At 34.9% G+C, this 19,239-nt stretch overlaps 3 protein-coding genes across 3 annotated transcripts; 1 reads left to right on the top strand and 2 right to left on the bottom strand.

Annotated features, from left to right (window-relative positions):
* Window positions 1-221: 221 nt before the first annotated feature.
* On the bottom strand, window positions 222-1,370 carry LOC132316133 (putative F-box protein At5g62660). The gene has a single exon (XM_059814641.1). The coding sequence runs from the start codon at window positions 1,368-1,370 to the stop codon at window positions 222-224; it is 1,149 nt and encodes a 382-aa protein (XP_059670624.1).
* A 2,923-nt stretch (window positions 1,371-4,293) lies between these two features.
* LOC132316132 (putative F-box protein At1g32420) lies at window positions 4,294-5,385 on the bottom strand. The gene has a single exon (XM_059814640.1). The coding sequence runs from the start codon at window positions 5,383-5,385 to the stop codon at window positions 4,294-4,296; it is 1,092 nt and encodes a 363-aa protein (XP_059670623.1).
* Window positions 5,386-17,404: 12,019 nt separating this feature from the next.
* On the top strand, window positions 17,405-18,709 carry LOC132316131 (F-box protein At4g19940-like). The gene has a single exon (XM_059814639.1). The coding sequence runs from the start codon at window positions 17,405-17,407 to the stop codon at window positions 18,707-18,709; it is 1,305 nt and encodes a 434-aa protein (XP_059670622.1).
* The last annotated feature ends 530 nt before the right edge of the window (window positions 18,710-19,239 follow it).

Below are 19,239 nucleotides of genomic sequence, written 5' to 3'. Positions count from 1 at the left end.
TATATTTTCATTTAGCAAATAAATAAATAAATTCGGGAAGTAATTAGGAAGAAAATATTCGTCTTCCCTTCCTTTCCATACTACCCTTTGTTGCATCTACAAAATAATAATAATAATAATAATAATAATAATAATACATGAATAAACAATAGAAACTCGATTGTCTGGAAACACAAATCACTCCCGAGCTGTTTGATCCGCCATGTGAAAAAATCTTAAACTCAAGCAGTATTCAACACGTTATCTCCTTTCCAGCATTCATTTCCTCCTCTAATTGAAACGAGGCTCTCCTTGTACATAAATATCCTAAGGCTATTGTACAGTCCACGATGTTGTAGATCTTTAATTTCTTGGGTATTAGGGTTGTATAATACTAATTTTGAAGTGCTAGTTTCTAGGAAAAGCTCACCATTTTTCCAAAACCCAAGTGCCCTGTCAACATCTACAAGGGGTCCGATAGTTAATTGTTTGGACCAACAACCCTCCTCCTTCATCACCCATATGTCAACATATTTCTCAACCTCACGTGGATCAAAACACATCACAGAAATAGAATCATTGTATATAATGAGATTCCCCGAATTTACTACAGGAATATCACGAGGTCCTGGTATATCTCCAAAAACCTCATTACTTAAATCAAATGTAAGGATGGCATTGTAATAATATGTAGTTCGCAAACCAAGCTTATCAAGCATACTAGTCAACCAATAATATACTCCGTTCAAGCATGTGCTACACAAAGATTCATGCACGTAAGCAACTCGAGACAAATCAGCTTCAAAAAGTCTCCAAGAATTCGTAGATAGGTAAAATACTACAATAACTGCAGAATGATAATTTTCATATTCCTCAGAAAAATAATACGTTCGGATCCAAACCACCTTGTAATCATTGGTTATGGGATCCAACCCAAATCCAAATCTGTTGTTGAAAACGCTAAATCTGGATGGAATGTTGGGGTCTGGCATAGGAAGGAAACTGAATTCTCTTGTAGCAGGATTCCATAGAGCTATGCTATCACAATCGCAAACACCAAGCATGCCATCACAGTGACCAAAAATATTTGGGTGCTTGGGTATCTGAACATCATCAACATCGTAATATAAAAGGGGAAAGCAAGCAAGTGTTTCATCCTGGAACAAAGCAAAAGAATATTTTTCAGTGCTATAATTGTAATGATGAACAAGGAGACGAGCATTGTTGCCTTGATGGTGGAGGTGCTTCTTAACAAATGTAGAACTTCTAATGAGGGTGTACCAATATTTGCACGCACATTTAAATCGCATAAGCGATTTCACAGGCAGCTTCAAAAGAATCGCAATTGTCAAATCTTCTAACATATGATAACCGCCACTTTTGCTTGCCATTTATCTATCTCTATATGTGTTTATCTACACAAAAATATATATGCAGGAACAGAATCAATCCTTTTGCAATTTGCAGATGCAATAAAGTAGTTTGTCCAAAACCCTGCATAATATTTTTTAATGAAATTGAGAATGTATGTCTCCTGTAACCAAATGATGAAAAATCATTTTTACTTATCTTTGAAAAAAAAAATATAGGGAGAGAGAAATAAAATGAATGACTAGGAAGACAATTCGGAATATATATATATATATATTAAAAACCTAAGAGCAAGATAAATCAATAATTGTACGGGTTTTATGTGGACCAGAAAAGTAGTTGTCCGAATTTCATTTTGAAGGCTATCTAAAGAATTTTTGGGTGTATATATATATACCTGCTGTTTAAGGCTTCATAACAATCATGTGGAAGACCACTTTACAAGCAAATCTTATTGTGAGCAAGTCAAGGAGAAGCCATTAGATTAACTTTAGAGAAATTTATGGACCCTTCTTTTCTCAATTTTTTTTTTTTTTTTGCTTTGACAAAATTACCCCAACTCTCGAGTTATATAGTACTTCAATAAAATTTCAATTACTAGGGACCTTTCCATTTGTAATTGTAGTTACAAGGCCGTACTATTCCCCAAAAGAGATGTTGAGGGTTTGGGATAGAGAGGGAACTACAATAATCAGGTTCCTCAAATATCTAGTAGCCTCATCATATTTCATTCCTATTTGTTTTTTTCTATGCTAATTAATAGTAGTATATACTCAAAGAATATATCAGGTTTCTCATACAATATATCAACACAGGGAACCATTGTACAAACAAATCCGAATTGTTCGATTGCACAGTAATTCACATCTATCTCATACAAACTTGTGTATATCAAGCCTAGAAAGAATGACAATCGACTATCATAAAAATCAAACTAATAAGTCATAGATATGTTTCGTAATTAATTAGTCGGTAATGAAGATATTAGGAAAATGTTCTTGAATGATTTTCCCATGTTGCGGGGAATTAATTCTTGAAAATGCCAAAGTACTGAGTTTTAGGAATTAGAAAGAAGATGACCAAAGACACAATCTATCAGCAACTAATGCAGTAAACAGTACTTTAACTTCCAAACCATTCTATATAAATTCTATACGAACCCTTACTAACAAAACAATTGTATATCATATCTGATTATCACTTTCAATCTAACTTAATAAAACTGTATTTCAGCATTAGATGAATTCTAGTTGCCTTGATAAAAAGCCCTAGAATGAAGATAATATATTTTGACATAAATAAATGTCACAGCCATTAATATGTATTACAGGGGTTAAAAAAAAGGCACAACCAAAAAAGAATATGAATAATAGTTTACCACAAATTTATGTGTTTGACTTGTTTAAAGAAGCATTGGAATCAAAAAAGGTTTTACAAAATTCAATATTTTCAAGTTAAGAGTTAAGACAGTTGCAAATGCATCCAAAGCATACGATTTTGCAAAGAATGAGTATAAAATGAACAATTGGTAGAAATCCTTACCACTAAAATTCTTCTAGCTAGCTATATGAAGAGTGACTAAAATATTTAGAAATATCCAATCCACTAAGCAATAAAAATTCAAAATAACTACAAAAGATTATAGAAATGATCCAATATCATCAAAGCCTTGACAAAGGGCCTCTTGCCCAATGGTACAAGGGGAGGTTGAGAGTTATAATCCTTCTAGTGACATATATTGTGAATGATGTGTGTGTATGTTTAAACTTTCAAAAAATATGTATATGAAGATAGCCATTGATCAATCAATGGGGGATCTGAATCGTTACCTCTATTCTTGATAAGATTATCTTGCGGTCAAAAGGGAAATTTTAGATTTCTCCGTGATTGATAGATATTTAAAAAAAAAAAAAATTATAATAAAAATATAATATGTCTGAATGAAGCTCAACATTTTTTATATATCACATAAAAATAAAGTGAATTGAAAGATCCTAGAGAGAGAGAATTGTGTCTTCCAACATGCTTGGAGTTTCAAGAAAGATGAGATCTATATGAAGGAGGGATCCTTGAATTTGGGAGACATGAGATTGAAATTTTCTAAAAATGGACATGGACGGAAGAGATCCGAGTGAATGGAAAGGAAAAAATAACCGAGGAATTCCACTTTCACTTCAAAGAGAAATGCTATCAGAATAGCCCAATTTCTGAGAATTTTGGATGGGAATCATGAAAACCAACATTTAATTTGCAGCATTTTGTAGTGTTTATTTTTCTTATTTACCTTTTGATTCGAATTATCTAAATTTGTCATGCTAGCTCTTTTTATATTTTTTATTTATCTTTATCAAATGCATTGTGCCCCACCTAAAATGAGTTCCTGGCTCCGCGCCTGATTCGAAATTTTATTTAATTTGGAAATATGAAAGTTTTGTTTTTGGTAGCTCAAAATATAATTCAGGAAGGTTGCTAATAATTTATAGTTTTACAGATTTGCAGCATTTTCATAAACACGGATGGGGATTATGTAATTGTAACCACAGATATATGCTATTAAGCTTAGAATATTAGAAACAAATTTAAACTTTAAAGTATTATCCTCAGGATATGGTAAACCGATGAAACAACTTAGATAAACTTGAAATAAGAAATTATGATTATAAAGTGTGTGTGTGTGTGTGTGTATATATATATATATATTAGTTTATTGGGTAAGCAAATAGAAAGTAACTATCTTCCCTTCTTTTCCCAATTTTCTTTTTCCCTGTAAATCATTACCTTCCTTTCCCTATTACTCTTTGTTGCTCCTACAAAATACATGAATAAATAGAAACTGGAAACACAAATCACTGCTGAGCTGTTTGATCCGCCCAAATGGCGAGGGGAACAAATGTGAAAAAAAAATCTTGAACTCAAGCCGTATTCGACACATTATCTCCTTTGTCAGCATTCATTTCCTTCCTTGATTGAAACGAGGCTCTCTGTGTACACAAAGATCTTACGCATATCATATGGTCCGTCATGTTGAAGATCTTTAATTTCTTGGGTATTAGGGTTGTATAAAACTAACTTTAGAGTTATAGTTTCTAGGAAAAGCTCACCATTTTTCCAAAATCCAAGTGCCTTGCCGACATCTACAAGTGGTCCAATAGTTAATTCCTTAATCCAACACCCCTCCTCTTTCATCACCCATATGTCAACATATTTCTCAACTTCACGTTGATCAAAACACATCACAGAAATAGATTCATCGTATAAAATGAGATTTCCCAAATTTAATTTGGGAATATCTTGAGGTCCTGGTATATCTCCAAAAACTTCATTACTCAAATCAAATGTAAGGATTTTATTGTAAAAGTACGTAGTACGAAACTCAAGTTTATCAAGCACACTAGTCAGCCAATAATATACTCCGTTCAAGCATGTGCTACATGAAGATTCATGCACGTAAGTGACTCGAGACAAATCAGCTTCAAAAAGTCTCCAAGAATTCGTAGATAGGTGAAATAATACAATAACTGCAGAATGATAATCTTCATAGTCTTCGGAATAATAATACGTTCTAATACAAACCACCTTATAATCATTGGTTGTGTGATCTAACCCAAATCCAAATTTATGTTCCAAAACGCTAAACCTGGGTGGAATGTCAGGGTTTGGCATAGGGAGAAATCTAAATTCTCTTGTGGCAGGATTCCATAGAGCTATGCTATCCCAATCGTAAAGACCAAGTATGCCATCATAGTGACCAAAAATATTTGGGTTGTTGGGTATCACGACACCATCAACATCATAATATACAAGGGGAAAGGTAGCAAGTGTTTTATCCTGGAAGAAAGCAAAAGAATATTCTAAAGTGCTGCAATTGTAATAATGAACAAGGAGACGAGCATTGTTGCTTTGATGGTGGAGGTGCTTCTTAACAAATGTAGAACTTCTAATGAGGGTGTACCAATATTTGCACACACATTTAAATCGCAGAAGCGATTTTACAGGCAGTTTCAAAAGAATCTCAATTGTCATATCTTCTAACATATGATGACCGTCACTTTTGCTTGCCATTTATATACACAAAAATATATATGTAGGAACTGAATCAATCCTTTTGTAATTTGCACATGCAATTAAGCTATTTGTCCAAATCCTGCATAATTTTGTTAATGAAATTGAGAATGTATATATCCTGTAACCAAATAATGAAAAATCATTTTTACTTATCTTGGAAAAAAAAACAAAAAAACAAAAAAAAGAAAAAAGAAAAAAGGAGAGAGAAATAGAATGAATGAGTTAGCAGAAAATTCGGAATATATATAGAGAGAGGGATATATATAGATATTAAAACACTAAGAACAAGATAAATCAAGAATTGTACGGCTTTTATGTGGGCCGAAAAAGGAGTTATCCTGATAACATTTTGAAGGCTAGCTAAAGAATTTTTGGGTGTTATATACCTGCAGTTTAAGGCTTCATCAACAATCATGTGGAAGACCACTTTACAAGCAAATCTTATTGTGAGGAAGTCAATGAGAAGCCATTAGATTAACTTAGAGAAATTTATAGGCTCTTCTCTTTTTTTTTTTCCTTCTTGACATAATTACCCCAACTATCTTCTGTTGTATAGTTCTATTTTTTTTTCATTTGTAATTGTAGTTACTGTTAGAATATATTGTAAAATATATTATTACTATATTGTGTAATATATTCTAATCATATATAGGGTTTAAGTCTCCACAAATTCTTGTCACCTATATAAATCCCTGTGTATCTCATATCAAATATTCTGTCAAGGGGTAATTTAAGAGTTCTTATAATAATATTTTTCAAATATAACGCTCAACTTGCATATCAAATCATGAAACATGACTTTTTCCAACGATTTGGAAAAATGAAATAAAACTGTTAGAGACACGGTGAATACAAAGAACAATGCTACCGAATACACTGATAGCCCAAATAAGTCCACATAGCACCAACACATGACGAAAGTTATGAAGAATGTTACGAAACACACCGGCAGCCCTAACAAGTCAATAAAAATTGCCGAAGACATGACAAGGCAAGGACAATGCTATCGAACACACCGGTAGCCCAAACAAGTCGATAAAAACTATCGGAGACACGGCAAAGGCGAACAACATTATTGCAAAACAAACCAGCAATCCAAACAAGTCACAAATAGTACCGAAAAACCCTTAGCAACATTTCAAATGCTAAGGGAATACCCCAAAAATAAGGGTCCGAACCTAGGAAGAGAAATTAGACTCTGATACCATGTTGTAAAATATTAAAAAGAAGTGAAGAGAGAAATGAAATATGAAGAACACAATGATATTATGTGGTTCAGTCACTAGAGCCTACATTAATAGCACAAAGAGCTCAAAGGGTTACATCACTTTATAATATATTCTCTTAATCTTTGTATACAATGATCACTTCTATTTATAGGTAAAAGAATAGAGGTGATAAATATGGAAAATACATTAATGAAATATTTCTAAAATCAATACCATAAATCACTTCGATCAATATTCTATCATAGGCTAAAATCTCTCCTATAAAAGAGAGAAATTGTATATTGTATTGATGTGTATAAGATATGACATACACAGGGGTTTAAATAGGTGACGAGATGTACAGGGGTTTATATAGGTTACGAGATATGTAGAGTGCAAGAAACCTAAACTCTATAAGTTAAACCTATATATAATAAACCTATACATTATTAGAATATATTACACAATATAGTAATAATATATTCTAAAATATATTCTAATAGTTACGAGCCCGTATGAATAAATGAATCACACTACTAAAACTGTGGTTCCATTGGTATGGTTATCTTCCCAAAAGTGAAGTTGAGGGTTTTGGATGCAGTGGGTGCACGTTTGTGTAAGTATACTGGCAAAAAAATAAAATAAAAATATGAATTACCCAATATCCATTGGCAACAATTCTGAACGTTCTCACGACCTTAGTTTTCTCGTAGCATTCTAATATACATGTAACTAGCTACAAGAATCAGCTGGTTCCTCTTTTGGCATCGACTTAGGAGTTGGCTCATGTGGTCGATCTACCCTTACATCAGGATTTGAAGTATGGATAGAGAGGGAACTACAATAACCAGGTTCCTCAAATATCTAGTAGCCTCATCATATTTCGTCCCTATTCGTTAATCTCTATGCTAATAAATAGTAGTATACGCTCAAAGAATATTTCAGGTTTCTCATAGAATATACGGACACTTCGAACCATTGTACAAAGATATCCGAATTGTCTATTGTACAGTAATTCACATATATCTCATATAAACTTGTGTGTATCAAGCCTAGAAAGAACAACAACGAGTATCATCAAAGTCAAACTAATAAGTCATAGTTATGTTTTGTAATTAAAATATGGATTTTTTTTACTTAGTCCCATAATTTTGTATAAGTTTTGACATTAGTCCATTAAAAAAAAAAAAAAAAACCATTAGAAATCAGTTCTTTTTTTCTTTTTCTTTTTTTTATGTTTTCTGTTAGTTTCTAATAAACAATGTCAACTCTTTTTTAACAAATTTCCAAAACTATCCCTAATTTTTTTCTTACCAAACTACCCCATTAACGTCAATTAGAACCGATCAAAACCCTAGCCCCTCTCTCTCTTCTTCTTCTTCTTCTTCTTCTCTTTTTAAAATTTATCTATACACAAGAGGGAAGCTCAGCGAAGTACTCTAAATGCATTCCTGATCTTCCAAACTGGAAACCAATGAAGAGTAGTCTCTTTCTTGCCACAAACAGATCATGAGATCATGAAAGTGCTAACAATTTCTTCCCCACCTTTTTTTTTTCTCCCAAACAAAATAGGGGTACTAGATGTACCTGAATCAAGGAATGAGAAGAGAAGCAAAGATATTTTCATGTGTTGTTGAATAGGATTGTGTGTGGAACATAGATTTTGGTTTTTTTTAATTATTTTTAAATGAGAAAATATGCTCTATTGATTCATTGAAATCTAATAACAATATTTATAAAATGAACTTTTTATGTGGAAGGGCATGAGTTCTCCATGTTTTTCTCATAACTTAATTAGGTTTTTATCTTCTTTTTTTTAAGCGTAAAATTCAATATATAAATATGGAATGAAATGTACAGCCCAAAAAGGCAAGTTAGCCCAATGCTAACCAGAATACAGTTAACTTAAGGCCAAATGGCCCAGGCAGAACAAAACAATCAAGCATTGAAGTGCAGAAGACTGTTAATGGTCATCATGAACATTCCGGTAATCAAGGAGAGAAGAGATCCATCAAATGCTTCAAATCAGCTCACTGGATCAGGGGGTTTTGCTGGCAAACGTAGTACTAATTCTGGAATATCATTCTTCTAATATTGAAGGAGTCCGAGATTGAAGATGACATAATTTTGGATCTTATTCTTTCCAAAGTGAGGTTAAGTAATGAATTAGCGGTGATTGATTTTTTCTTGAAGATCCTTCGATTGCGCTCATTCCATATATGGTACACTAAGGAAACCAAACTCATTCTGGAGATTGAGTTACTATGGAAATCAGAAGTGCCTTTCCACTGGTGGGATGCCCAAAGAATAAGCTCAATCCATGAGGATGGTTGTATATGAAATCTACATCTTGCTTGCAAGAAGAGCCACAAGGATTTGACAAAGGAGCACTTGACAAACTGTTGAACATGTGGCTCAATTTGAGGCTTGCATCACCCATGCTATCATCTTCTTGGCCTCCAAGTATATGTGTTCATCAAGCTTTATTCTTGGCCTCCAAGAATGTGTGCCTAACAAGTCTTTTGAGTGGTCACCAAGTAACCTCGTTTTGGTGTCCCATTTTGGCTATAAATAGCCTTGCCCTCCATGGTGTTGAAGCATCCCAAATCAATTGAGTGAGTTTGTAATATCAGTTAGTGGGTGAGAGAGTTTGGGTGTAATTGGGTTTTGGGTGTGAGCCACTTTGCCTTGTATCTCTTTATTTCCATAGTGAAATATTGTTCTGTCTTCTCCTCGTGGATGTAGGCATAGCCGAACCATGTAAATTCTTGCCTCATTTGTGTGTGTGCCTATTTTTTTCTTGTCATTTATTTTTCTCTTGTTCTCATAAATTCCTATTCGATCTTTTTTTCATAACAAACTGGTATCAAAGCTCGGGTTCGTATATTGTGTACAGAAACTGTTCACACATATAATACTGTTCACAGATACTATTCGAGTACCGTTCACAAATACAGTACCATTCACCGAGTAATTTTTTTGGGAGTTTTTTTTTTTTTTTTGAGATGTCGACCAGATACGAGATAGAGAAATTTGATGGCAAGATTAGCTTTAGTCTTTGGCGCATTAAGATGCAGGCCCTGCTGACTCAGCAAGGTCTAAAGAAGGTGTTGTTCGGGAAGGACAAGTTGCCAACAACTATGTCCGATGAAGACAAGATGAGGTCAATGAAAAGGCGCGTAGTGCAATTATTTTGAATCTAGCTGATGAGGTGCTGCGTGAAGTTATTGATGAAGACACGGAGGCAAAGTTGTGGCTGAAATTGGAGAGTCTGTATATGACGAAATCTCTCACCAACAGACTTTACCTGAAACAGAAACTCTACACCCTTCGTATGAAGGAAGGTATGCCTCTTAAGGACTATATTGATAATTTCAATTCTATTATTATGGATTTGAAAAATACTAATATTAAAATTGATGACGATGATCAAGCCCTTATTTTGTTGTGTTCTTTGCCTCCTTCATATGAGCATTTTGTTACCACACTGCTCTATGGAAAAGACACTATTAGTATGGAGGATGTTAAATCCTTATTGAACTCTCAGGAGTTGAGAAAAAAGGTGTTTGAGAATATTGGAGATGAGCAGGCCGAGGGTTTATTTGTAAGAGGCAAAGGTGGGACAAAGGGTTCTACTAGTAGGGACAAATCTAGATCTCATAAAAATGTGGAATGTTACTACTGTCACGAGATAGGGACTTCATTAAGCACTGTCCCAAACTAAAGGCAAAGAATGGGAATGGCAAAGAGAAGGTTCAGGAAGCAGCTTCTGTGGCAACTACTATAACGAGTGATTCGGAAAGTGACGATTATGTTCTCATGACAACCTTGTGTTCAGGTATGTCATTTAATGACAGTTGGATTCTTGATTTTGGTTGTTCCGTTCATATATGTCCCAGTAGGGATTCTTTCTCTTCCTATAAAGAAGTGAAAGGTGGTTCGATTTTGACGGCGGACAGGAAAACTTTCAAATTTTTGGGAATTGGAACAGTCAAGATCAAGACGCACAATGGGTTGGTGAGAACATTGTCAGATGTGCGACATGTGCCAGATCTGAAGATGAATCTTATTTCAATAGATGTGCTAGACTCCAAATGTTATAAGGTTGTAACAGAGGGTGGAGTAATGATGGCCGTGATGGATTCTCTTGTGGTGCTACAGGGCACCAAGGTGAAAAATTTATTTCTTCTCCAAGGGAATACAGTAACAGGTGGAGCTTCTACAGGGTCTTCTATAGTTAGCAAAAATCTGCGTTCGGGTCTTGGCAAAAGAAGTGTTTGAGAAAGGAGTTACGATCCTAGTTCTCGAAAGGGTTGTGAGGAGACTACACAACATGGTGGGAAAATGAAATCCGTTTTCAAATGGCAACCGAAATTACAACAGTCCTTATAGGGAGGCAGACCCATGAGGACAGGTGCGATATTGACTTGCAATAATCTTGGTGGCAATGAGATAGTCCATTCGAGTGCCATTAAGATATGTGGGAGGCAAGTAATTGGTCACAACAGAGATGCGAAGAAAAGTCAAGGACAATCTATTCTCCACAAGGGTGAGAAGATGACTTTTCATTATCAACCGGTGGTTTGTGGGCGGTTGGAGAAGGTTGCTGAAAGAGATGTCAAACTTAGAGTTTCTGATGATGTTTTTGGTAAGCACTTAGAGTTTGACAAAAATACTAGAGGTATACTTGTGGCTGCGCAAGACATGCATGGGCTGAAGAATGAGAGCCCGAGGGTTAAGTTTGAGGATGACTCAAACTTAACTAAAATTCTTAATTAATTTGTTTTATGGAGAAGACAGTTTATTTTGCAGAGATACAGTGGCTCATTTGAATTTTCGCCAAGGTGGAGATTTGTTGAACATGTGGCTCAATTTGAGGCTTGCATCACCCATGACATCATCTTCTTGGCTTCCAAGTATATGTGTTTATCAAGCTTTATTCTTAGCCTCCAAGAATGTGTGCCTAGCAAGTCTTTTGAGTGGTCACCAAGTAGCCTCATTTTGGTGTCCCATTTTGGCTATAAATAGCCTTGTCCTCCATGGTGTTAAAGCATCCCAAATCAATTGAGTGAGTTTGTAATATCAGTTAGTGGGTAAGAGAGTTTGGGTGTAATTGGGTTTTGGGTGTGAGCCATTTTGCCTTATATCTCTTTATTTCCATAGTGAAATATTATTCTGCCTTCTCCCCATGGATGTAGGCATAGCCGAACCACGTAAATTCTTGTCTCGTTTGTGTGTGTGCCTATTTTTTTCTTGTCATTTATTTTTCTCTTGTTCTCATAAACTCCTATTCGATCCTTTTTTCATAACAGAAGTGCCTTTCCAGTGGTGGGATGCCCAAAGAATAAGCTCAGTCCATGAGGACGGTTGTATATGAAATTTATATCTTACTTGCAAAAAGAGCCACAAAGATTTAACAAAGGAACACTTAAAGAACAAATGATCATGGGACTCCAATTCACTGTTGCAAAAGACACATATAATGGAATTGATGTGTGTTGTACATCTTTTGTTTAAGGTTGGCCAGTAATTTATGTTGGATTATAACCCAAAGAGTAAAGGAGTGTTTTGGTATTGAGGGCTTCGACCAAACCAGATGGTACCATAGGAGAGAGATTAGATGGTGATTGTAGTGTTACAAAGTTTGAGAGACAGAGAATTGACCAGGGGGAGATGGCAGCCAGATGTATTTGTCATTACAGTATAGATTGGGGATGGGCAGAGAAGTCGTGTTTTATAGTTATGGTAGAGTGGAAATAATGGTATGTGGAAAGGACCATGAGTTTTTGGTGATGAATGAGCATACCTTTGTTTTACTGTCATACCCCGAATCATTGAGTTGTTGAGAGGATAGTAACTGATGAAGTGGGCCAAGATGGCACATCTTGCCAAACCAGAAAATGGTGGAAGTTACATCCCCAATTTCAACCTTGACAAGAGGCATGATTGTATCTTTAAGGCTAAGAAGATTCCTTCAATTCCAAGAACACTGATCAGGTACATTTACCTCCCGAATACTTATGCCCTTTAATAAATAGGTATTAATCAATTTCACCCACAATATGTCTTTTGAACTAACAATATGGCAGAAGTGCCTCATGATACCACACTCAATCCATGTACAAAGATAATGTTGCCTAAGTCCTCCAACTATTTTAGGCTTGCAGTATTTCTCCCGAGCCACTTTAGCACAAGTCTTCCTTAGAATTGGACCAGACCATAGAAAGGCCCTAAAGATACTCTCAAGTTTATGGGTGATACTCATTGGTAAAATAAACTTCGATCTCCAACACATTTGGGTTGAGAAAAGTACGACTCGAATTAGTTATAGTCTACCAGCAAATGAGAGGTTCTTGCTAGTCCAGTGGCTAATCTTAAAAGTAACCTTATCAATAAGAGCTCTACAATCATTGGCCCTAAGCATTGTGGTAACAAGTGGCACCCCAAAGTATCTCACAGGCAAAACACCTTTCTCATACCCAAGCAGTGATATGATATCTGATTACAAATGCTCATTCACACTTGATAGATAAACCTCATTTTTGTTTTGATTAATGTGAAGAACAAAGAGATTATAAAAGATGTCAATAGCATGCTTTAGTTTATACAATGAAGTAAGGCTCCTATGTGAAAATAACATAAATCATTAGCAAATATTAGATAGGTAAGGGTAAGTTCTTTTCACCTCCAATGATATTTAAAGGTCATCTCAGAGGTAAAGTTGGATACAATATAGGAAAATACATGCATGAAAATTACCTAACGTAAGCGGAAGCGATAAATTTGTTTACAAGGAACAGTTTACTTTGAATCCACAATATTGTATGTATTTTGAATCCACAAAACGAAGAGATAATTAAGAGAAATATGATATATTATTGATAATTGAATGAATAAAAATTAATTATACTCTATGCAGTACACATATTTATAATAAAAGAAAACCTAACACTAGAAGAAAATTAAAATATAAAGAAACCTAATAACAAAAGGAAAATAACACTAAAAATAAAGTTTTTCTAAAAATCCTGAGAAAATAGAAAAAGAAACCTAATAAATAAAAAATACTAAATCTAAAATTTTAGAGCAATCCGAGTTCGTTAAGGCCTTGAACAAAAATCCCAAAATAATTAACAAGCCTCGTATAACACAATAAAACACGATTTCGGAACCCTAAACGAAAATACTCCTCTCAGTCAGAAACAGACTTGTCAAACTGCTTATCCAATTATTCAGAATTATATCATACATCAATCCCCTCTACTTCAAAAAAACTCGAGTTTGGCAGCAATGAAGTCTCACCTATCAAAAAATCATACTTTTCATTGCCATGAGAACCTCCAAAGCACAACACAAAAAGATCTCCTTTAGTGGTTTCTTCCTAAATAAAAACCTCTTGACTTGCAATCTATTCAAATAATGATCCTTCACCAATTTGAAGCCCAAATTCATCAAAACTATCTTCGACATGCAATTTAAAATTTTCTTTGACCACATCATCAATTGATTCATGTTTCTTGTTTTCAATGTCAATTTTTACCGCCCTGCCCCGTTAATAACAGATTTGGGAGCACTTTTTATATCGTTGGGGCGGGCATGTATACAAATTTTGTACCCGTCGTGGGTCACGGGGCAGATAAGGGTTCTTATGCATATCCACAAGGGCCCTGCCCCACCCCGCCCTGCTAAGCATATTACTATATTTAATATTTAGTATGTATATATAATATTAATAACTTGCTTTGGTTATGATGGAAGTTGGAGCTTAAAACTTCTTATGATTTGGTTGTATTAAACACTTATTTTTGTTAATTATGTTCTCTGAATTATTTTATGTGCATGTTATTTTTTTATTTTTGTTGGGATTTATAATTTCATTTATGTTGTGCCATTCCCAAGCTTTCCACATTTAAATAGCAGCAACTTAAGTCCCAAAAAGTGGGGGAAAAAAATTTGTTGCAGGACAGGCATGGGCACAATATTTCCCAACAGGGTGGGGCTGAACATGAAAATCCAACCCATCACGGATCGCGGGGCGGGTATGGACTTGCCAAAAATTAAACAAGGCGATGCGGGATTTAGGGAAACTCACTCCAAACCTGCCTCGTTGCCATCCCTATTTTCAACGTCAAACGTCTTTCATCATCTTCTTTTTTTGTTGCGCTAAATTCCTTAACGGCATTAACTTTAACAACAAGAGGTGAAACAACAAAATTCTTTTCATGATTAATCTCATAGTAAGGTGGAAGAAACTTTGCTTCCAAAATACGTTTCATCTTCAACCGTACTGGTGCTTTTCTTTGTTGTGCACTGGAAACTCGCAATTATTCCCGACCACCAATTAAAAGCTATTCCTTCCAATTTATATGCGACTAATGCCACCTTATTTTCCTCTTTAATTTTCATGTAATCAAAGAACCTCTCAAAATCTTTTAGCCAATCTAGAAAATCTTCAACATAAAATAAACCATCAAAACTAGGAAGAAAACTCCTAGGATCATAATCCCCATTATTAGAATATCTTCGTGAGTCTCTATAACCCCCAAAAACCTCTTCAACGTAATCTTCATCATCACTGAATTCTTCATCGTAGGCTAGCTGCCTACGATGCATGATGGGGTTGCAATTCCGAACCGGATGAACGCAATCTTCGTCACCATTATGCACCCTGTTGCTCTTGCAATTTTGCTCTAACTCAAACCTAACAATCAGCTGCCTATGATGCATGATGGGGTTGCAATTCCGAATAGGATGAACATTATCTTCGTCATCGTTATGCACCCTGTTGCTCTTGCAATTTTGCTCTAACTCAAACCTAGCAATCATTGCTTGAATATTTTGCAACATTCTCAAGTTTTAGGTTGCCTGAACCCTAGCACGTCCTTCCTTTAGGGCCCTCTGCTTCGTCAAAGGAAAGAGAACGCAATAACCAGTGCATCCGTATGTGAAAAAAGAGTGAGTGGTATGTGTTCTTTTTGCTGTCAAAGCACCCCAAACCAACCGATCTTCTGATCTATGCCTTTCACTTATGAAATAAGGAATAGCTACAGCGCCCAGAGGAACCTTCATGGGTGACCGACTCAGAGCGAGTCGAACCGTACGGTATTATGTGTCTCGATTTCATCGTATTTTTTTCTTTCTTTCTGTGCGCGACATCATCCGTTTTTCGACTGAGCTCATCACATTAAGAGTCGAAATGATTCGCTTTGAGCCGGTCAACGTCTGATTGCAAACCTTGATGACTGATGGAAAACAACACAAAAATGCAGGTGCTGCACTTGGTTCTTTCTTGTTGTAAGTGAATGCAACGAAAAGACAGTCACCACGTTCATCTATAATCAGACCGAGAAAATACAAGGCTCTGATAGCAACTGACATAAGCGGAAGCGATAAATTTGTTCACAAGGAACATTTTACTTTATATCTACAAAGTAGGTGTTTTGAATCCACAAAACGAAGAGATAATTCATAGAAATCTAATATATTATTGATAATTGAATGAATAAAAGTTAATTTTGCTCTATGCAGTACACATATTTATAATAAAAGAAAACTTAACACTAAAATAAAACTAAAACATAAAGAAACCAAATAACAAAAAGAAAACAACGGTCTAAAAATAAAGTTTTTCTAAAAATCATGAGAAAATAGAGAAAGAAACCTAATAAATAAAAAATACTAAATCTAAAATTTTAGAGCCATTCAAGTTTGTTAGGACCTTAAACAAAAATCCCAAAATAATTAACAGGCCTTGTATAACACAATAAAACACGATTTCGGAAGCCCACAAGGTATAGATAGTGGGTCTTTCTCAATGCATTGTTTCCATCCAAAAAACACTCCTCTCGGGACTTGTCAAACTACTTGTCAAATTGTTTAAAATTCTTTCCTACATCAAATTTTTAGAATAAATAAATAAATCATTAAAGTAACAAAAATTACCCGCCAAATCAGCCGAAATTGGTTTCCAAAGCTTTGACTCCCTTAATTTTTGGTCTTCATGACCAACCAATATGGCTTCTGAATGATTCCGCATCATGTTAAACATGGACCATAATTTTTGAAGGCCATTAACAATGGAATCAATTTCCAAAGCACATACAAACGCAGATCCTTACTTTTTTTTATAAAAGTATGTCCATTGTTTCATTAATGGAGAAACCCAGTTGCTTGCAAACTTTCTACAGAGACTCACATCTTTCATAGGCGAAAAACAAGTTTGTCAAATTGCCTTCAATCATTTACTACTTCATATTGGTCTAATAAAAGCACGTCAATCCTTCATTCTGTGCCATTTTTTTTTTTCTTTTTTCTTTTATTGCTCTGGTGTGAACCTTTTTTTTTTCCTTTCACATTCATCTTGTTCTTAATTTTCTTATATACTCCATATATACTTTACCTGTCCACATTGAGTCACTGAGGCAGAATGAAAAAATAGAATTAATCTTTCCATTTTTGTCAATTCTAATATTCTTGATTCCTTGTCTCGGAATATTTACTAATTTAAGAGTTGCTAGGTCTGTGGCTTCCACATAGCTGGTCGAGTTATTAACAAAAAAGACTTTTTCTTCTTTTTTCTTTTCTTCTGACGTTCTTATTATTTTACTATTGTTCTATCTAATTAATCATGATGATGTGTAAACTGATAGATAAATTTCTCCTTGTTCAATCCATATTGAAATTTTATAGTTCTTTTAGTATTTTCTTTGTTGATGAATTGATTCAAAATCTGAATCAAGATAATTAAAGACTTGATTAGCAACCAGCAAAAGAGAAAAGTAATGGAAAACAATAGTTATGTTCATCATGTGCAAGAGGACGTAGTAATTGAGGTTCTCTTGAAGCTACCCGTGAAATCATTACTGCGTTTTAAATGTGTGTGCAAATACTGGTTCAATCTCGTTAAAAACTGTAATTTTATTAGCAAACACCTCCATCAGAAGAACCACAAGGCTTATCTCCTTATTGAACGGTACTCTTACAGCACACATATATTTTCTTGTGCTCTATTGCCTCTTGAAATGCTTACCAACAGGTCAATTGTTTATCTTGATATTAACGATCCTGATACGGCCAAATATATAAGTGTTATCGACTCATTTAACGGTATAATTTGTCTTTGGGATCAGAATCAAATAGCTTTGTGGAACCCCACTATAAGAGAATTCAAACCTCTCCCTGTATACCATCCAATCCTTCCACTCTATATCAAGGCATACTCCCATTGTTTTGGATTTGGGTTAGACCTAGTGACCAATAACTACAAGGTGGTCTGGATTCGGTACCTTTGGAATGAAGAAAATGATTACCCATACGATCCTCCAGTTGTTTCAGTGTATAACCTATTTCCACTCTATATCAAGGCATACTCCCATTGTTTTGGATTTGGGTTAGACCTAGTGACCAATAACTACAAGGTGGTCTGGATTCGGTACCTTTGGAATGAAGAAAATGATTACCCATACGATCCTCCAGTTGTTTCAGTGTATAACCTAGGTATTGATTCTTGGAGACTTGTTGAAGCTGATTTACGTCCTCATTTAATGCGTGGCGCTTTAGGCAACACATGCACAAATGGAATTTATTACTGGCTAGTCAGTCATGGTGGTGATAACTATTTAGTCCTTTCGTTTGACATGAAAAATGAGGTTTTCAAAATGATATTGGCACCACTGGATATTCACGAATCACAATTGGGCACTCTTGGCTTGTACAATGAATCTATTGCTATGGTGCTTTTTGATCCTTGTGTGATAGAGAAGCAGTTTGACATATGGGTGATGGTAGAGGAAGGATACTGGACAAAACAATTAATTATTGGCCCCATTTCAGATGTTGATGGACCCCTTGGTTGCGCAAAAAATGGAGAGTTCCTTTTTTATACTGGCACTTCACAGTTAGTTGTTTACAGCCCTAATACACAGGAAATTAAGTACCTTGGACCCTGCAGATATAGTCATTCCCTTAGTGTTTTCGTCTATGAGGAGAGCCTAGCTTCAATTAAGGGAGAAAAGGAATGCTTGGAAGGGGTTAACACCCTATGGTCGGAGTTGAAGTGTTTTTCGTGTTCCATCAGCCTCTCATAGCAGCTTACGATCAGGACCCCAAGTGTGTTTCTAGTTTCCATCCATAATGTATCACTCATTTATGTTTTCTTTTTTCTTTCCTTTGTTTTTTTTTCCTTCACTAGGGGCAGCGAGTAAGAAGAAAACAAAGGGGAACAACTGTAATACAACTTCCCTAGATTCCTTAATCTCTGAAATTAATCTGCCTACGAAATTTTAATCCTCATTCACATTGCATGTTGGAGAACATGTAGGTATTAGAAAATCAATCAAAACCAATGAAATAAATGCACAGTACAAATCTAAAAAAAAAAAAAATGAAAATAAAACCAACAAAATGTAATTAAATCAAAACCCTAGGAAAAGAAGAAAGAGAATTGAAATTCAACAACAACAACAACAAAAAATGAAAATAAAACCAACAAAATGTAATTAAATCAAAACCCTAGGAAAAGAAAAAAGAGAATTGAGATTCAACAAACACATAAAGTGATGTAATGGGTAACAAATAAAGTGATGCAACAAAGACCCACATTCTTGAAGTATAAGTG

The sequence above is a fragment of the Cornus florida genome, unplaced genomic scaffold, assembly GCF_030987335.1.
Source record: "Cornus florida cultivar Cherokee Brave unplaced genomic scaffold, ASM3098733v1 CherokeeBrave_3.0.0_Hap2_Chr07, whole genome shotgun sequence".
Taxonomy (NCBI): domain Eukaryota; kingdom Viridiplantae; phylum Streptophyta; class Magnoliopsida; order Cornales; family Cornaceae; genus Cornus; species Cornus florida.
The sequence above is the reverse complement of the archived record's forward strand: the minus strand, read 5'-3'. Positions and strand labels throughout refer to the sequence as shown.